The sequence below is a fragment of the Brassica oleracea genome, chromosome C5 (genome assembly GCF_000695525.1).
Source record: "Brassica oleracea var. oleracea cultivar TO1000 chromosome C5, BOL, whole genome shotgun sequence".
Classification (NCBI taxonomy): Eukaryota; Viridiplantae; Streptophyta; class Magnoliopsida; order Brassicales; family Brassicaceae; genus Brassica; species Brassica oleracea.
In genome coordinates this window covers 36,813,856-36,818,789 of record NC_027752.1, presented here as the reverse complement: position 1 = coordinate 36,818,789, position 4,934 = coordinate 36,813,856, and the positions used below count along the sequence as shown (strand labels likewise).

At 35.3% G+C, this 4,934-nt stretch overlaps 1 protein-coding gene across 2 annotated transcripts in view; it reads left to right on the top strand.

Moving 5' to 3' along the window:
* Positions 1–3,147: 3,147 nt before the first annotated feature.
* LOC106295473 (66 kDa stress protein) overlaps positions 3,148–4,934 on the top strand; it is a 7,054-nt gene continuing 5,267 nt past the window's right edge. Inside the window, exons 1-2 of one of the 2 annotated variants that reach the window (XM_013731387.1) lie at positions 3,149–3,664; positions 4,697–4,858. In XM_013731387.1, the coding sequence (XP_013586841.1) occupies positions 3,276–3,664; positions 4,697–4,858 (551 nt within the window). In that variant the 5' untranslated portion in view covers positions 3,149–3,275. Of the gene's footprint in view, positions 3,665–4,696; positions 4,859–4,934 lie in introns of both variants that reach the window. The other variant, XM_013731386.1, reaches the window with a different exon arrangement.

Below are 4,934 nucleotides of genomic sequence, written 5' to 3'. Positions count from 1 at the left end.
AAAGATGACTGTAAGCACAAATTAAGAGAGTTGAGAGCAGTACAGTTGAATACCGTGCTATATTTGTAGACGGTAGGCCGGTAATGAGATTTGAGGACACATTTAGAGGCTTGGTATTTTTGTTTCCAGTGTGCTGTATGGTCATCGCCTCATCGGAGAGCAGTAACGCGTAAATAAGATACCTACGAAGATGATCGACCCTTGGTAGGATGAGGAAGGTCAAAGGCTTTTGATGCAAGCAGATTCAAGGCCGAACAATCCTAGATAAAAGGGCCAGACAGATTGTTGGTTGTCATCAACTAAGCTGATCAAGTTTAAGAAGAAAAACAAATTGATAGTAGAGTACGCGGGGAAAAAGTTTAGCAGATTTGAGAAATAAGAGTCTGCTTCTCCACACTGAGAGCACAACAGTAAGTATTGCATCTGAAAAGTATAGTCAAAGAGCTAATATAACACTACTAAAAATATTATACTTTCATGTTCCCATCAGTGGCAATCTAAATGTTGCAATCCTATAAACATATACATGAAATCAGACACATATATCTTGATGAACTATCCATCGGGAATCAAAAAGAGAGCATCAAGAACAGAGGGGAGCGTAAACACACATCATCTCATCATTTATGGGATGCTATAGAGAGCGAGTCAAAGAGCTAATAGAACGCAACAAAATTCATAAATTCATGTTCCGACCACAGCTTTTCACAATAATTACCAATTCAAAAAACACATATTTGAAGTCAACGCTTAATCTTCATGAATCATCATTGAGAATCCGAAAGAGAAAACCAAAATAGCAACAAAATTTCAGAAAGCATGGTATTTACAAAATCATGAATTTTTCCAAATAGAACTTTCTTAGTTAAAACATAGAAATTGAAATCTGATCTAGAGATTTAAATCCAGCTTCAGGATCGGCATGTGAATACACACAAAAGAAAAGAAAGAACTAACCCCATCAAATTGCATGAAGCTGAATAGTAAGCTCGAAGTATAGCTCGTACATCTGACCCATATCATCAGTATTTCAGTTCAAATACCGAAGGGTTGTGACGGCCATAAGGTACATGATGTACATAGCGATGGTATCGGTGGCTCAGAGCCTGAGCAGAAGCTATGTTGCTTTGTTGACTGCGGCCAAATAAGAACACTTGTAAGAAGGATAATCCAGAAGGTGTACAGGTTTTTAAATCGAAGTAGACAGTAAGAATAATTACCTTTCGATTGACCATTAGCAGATCCACGCCCATCAACTCTCCAATCTCTTATTATTTCCAGCTTCCGAGAACAGAATTTCTTAATAATTCAAGTTTCCAAAAACATAAGAAGCCTCGTCACCACAACCTTCCTACAACGGCTAGCCTTAAGCTCAGAGAAATAGAGCTCCACAACAACATGAACATCGAAATCTCTAGCAAAACCAACAATATAAACACTGAGAAAGAAGTATGATCATAGAAAAAGGAAGGAGTTGCGCAAAAAAAAGAAAAGAAAAAGGAACGGGATAATGGGATAGCAATATAGGGATCGATAATTGAGAAAAGGAAATGTCTCAGTACCTTTCCATCAAGCCAGGACCAGATCACTACCCATCGACGCTCCACCTTTCTTGACCATAACCAGATTAGTAGGTTCCAATTCCATAACGATTGTCATTTCTTAGCTGGGGAAAGGAATCGAAACGGACGGGGTTCCTCAGATCGAAACGAACAAACAAAGTGAAGGAGACATGTTAGGGCTTTTTTGGTCAAATGAGAGATTGAGCCTTGTCATTTCTACAGAAACATAAATGGCCCAAATTGAAGTCAAGAAAGCTGGCTTGCGGAAATAAAAGATGGACACGTGTCCTTAATTGCCCCTTCCTTCTCGATGATGTGGAGGCCTAAGGTGAGAGAAAACTCTGCTTTATTATTATAGATAGATGTTTAAGAGAATTTGTGCAATTAAATAATGTTTTCAATTTTTAATTCAAAATAACTATATCTAAATTTTAATATAAGTATTTAAAATATATTTTTATAGATGATAAATAATGTTTTAGTATTGAATAGAATTTAAACTGAAAATTTCTGCATGCAATCTTGCTGAAATTATTACATTCTATTTATCAATACTATACTAGTTTAGATTTCTTTTTTTTTTTTGAATAAAAATACTAGTAGTTTAGAAAAGTATTTAATAATAATGTTTACATATTGTGATGGAGAGTGAAGTCAAACTTTTCTTTTTACTATTAAAGATTGGAAACTTTTTATTTGAAAACTAATTTGATTAAATATTTTACGTATATTTTTAATTATTTTTTGGTTTTTCGTGGTCAACGCTATAATCTAATCTTATATGATTCATCTTATTTTTTGACCTTAAATCAATTAAATATTTGTTTAATTTTAGTCATTATTTTTTTTAAAAAATTAATAAAATATTAAAACATTTTTACTGAAAAACTATAAATATATTGCACTTTAATGTTTATTAAATCATTTTTCTCTAACAAATATTTTAGATAAAATAAGATAAATTACTTTATGTTGATGTTAGCTATTACTATGTGTTTGGGTTTAAATGAAATTATTGTGTGTAATATTGATAATTGACATTTTTCACAGTGTCTAGGAGTATGCCCTATTAGTAGTTTAGAATTTAAAATAAACTCAATCCATGTAATCCATATAGTTCTCAAAGTTAATTGTTCATCCAACAAAAACAAAATTAATGGTTTTCACAGGGTAGAGAACAATGATAAATATCAATTTTTAGCCAGATACCATAAAAAGATTTGAATGTCATTGTTTCTTACGACATAGACATAAAATGAAAAACTTTCAGATAATACCGCGCATACTTCAAATGAAAAAACATGGAGTCCATTATCCTTATCTCTATAAACTCTAATGACATTGTTTTGTGTAACTAAATTCTTTTTTGCAATACAAATTTTGGTATATGGTGGCATGAGAAGTACTGTTATGTGACAATGATCATTCAATTCTTAAAATTACAGCTAATATCAAAAGACTCAAAACCGTCCTTGCCGGAATTTATAATTCTTTTCTGTGATGAAATTCATTTTTTCCCCAATGTTTATGTGACAATAATCATTACTCTACATTATATCTTAAATTAAAAAGAAAAGCAATTTAAAATAAATAACCGTCCTTTTCATTTCTCCTCGTCTCCTTCTCCTCCTCTCACCTTTTTCCTTCACGATACCCGTAAACCCACCCCCGAAAACACTCAAACCCGATCTCCGCAAAATCCTCTTCTCAACGATGACTCTTGCCGAAACCTACGCCTGCATCCCTTCGACGGAGAGGGGTCGCGGAATCCTGATCTCCGGCGACTCCAAGTCCGACACCATGCTCTACACCAACGCCCGATCCGTCGTGATCCTCGACCTCAACAACCCCTTGAAGGTCTCTATCTACGGAGAGCACGCTTACCCAGCTACGGTGGCGCGGTACTCCCCCAACGGAGAGTGGATCGCGTCGGGCGATGTCTCCGGGACGGTGAGGATCTGGGGAGCTCGCGACGATCATGTGCTTAAGAAGGAGTTTAAGGTGTTGGCTGGGAGGATCGATGATCTCCAGTGGTCGGCTGATGGGATGCGGATCGTTGCTTCTGGTGATGGCAAAGGGAAGTCTCTCGTTCGGGCCTTCATGTGAGTAGTAGTACTATTGCACTCGCTTAAAAAAATTAGATTCTGATCTTAAGGATTGATGTTTTTAAGTTGACTTCGATTGATCAGTCAAAGTTTATGTTTTTTTTTTGTGCTGATTGTTGCATTGAGTCTGTTGAATTAGATCGAACTTAGTGTATCAATGATAGATTCTTGATTCGTTGCCTTGTCTTGTTTTATTTAATGCATTGACTTCGATTGATCAGTCTTAAGTTTATGTTTTTTTCTGCTGATTGTTGCATTGGATTTGTTGAATCAGATCGAACTCAGTGTCTCAGTGACAGATTCTTGACTCGTTTCCTGTGCATTGGGTTCGACCAATCAGTCTAAGTTTATGTTTTTTTCTGCTAATTTTTGCGTTGAGTTTTGTTAAATTAGATCGGACATAGTGTCTCAATGATAGATTCTTGATTCGTTGCCTTGTCTTTTTTGGTTTATTGCATTGACTTCGAATGACCAGTCTAAGTGTTGGTTTTTTCCTCCATTACCCCCAAAACACAAAAATCATGGTCCATATTAAAAGCCCAAAAGAAGAGCACAATGAGGAAGAATTATCTAGAATTATGGAGAAGAAGAGAGAAAGTTATGGAGTAGAATAATTAATGTTAGATATTTTGAAATAAGATAATAATTTAGAGAAATCTAGAACATGTTAGAGTTTGCTTCTTCACTTGTATAAATAGGGGTGCTTAGCACCATTTGTAATCATCTAAGTAGAGAGAAAACAAAGAGAGAAAATATTTGTAAGAGAGAGTTTCCAAAAACAAAATCTTTGTAGTAAACCCTTTCCAAAATTATAAAGAGTCTTCTTCTTAAATCTCTTAGTTGTCTAAATCTCATTTTCATCTCATCGATATTGGGTAATTTTTCCCAAAACTAAGTTTATGTCTTTCTGCTGATTGTTGTATTGGATTTGTTGAATCAGATCGAACTCAGTGTATCAATGATATAGATTCTTGATTTGTTAACTGTCTTGTTTTGTTTGACTGGAAATGCCTTTTTCACCTCTGTTAGGTGGGATTCAGGATCGAATGTGGGAGAGTTTGATGGACATTCAAGGCGTGTTCTTAGCTGTGCTTTCAAGCCTACCAGACCCTTCCGCATTGTAACTTGTGGAGAGGATTTTCTGGTTAATTTCTACGAAGGTCCTCCTTTCAAGTTCAAGCTCTCAAGCAGGTCTGATGTTCGCTCCTTTTCTTAAAGAAAGAAATTTTTTATATGTGTGCTTACGAGGTTGTTGTTTGTTGATCAA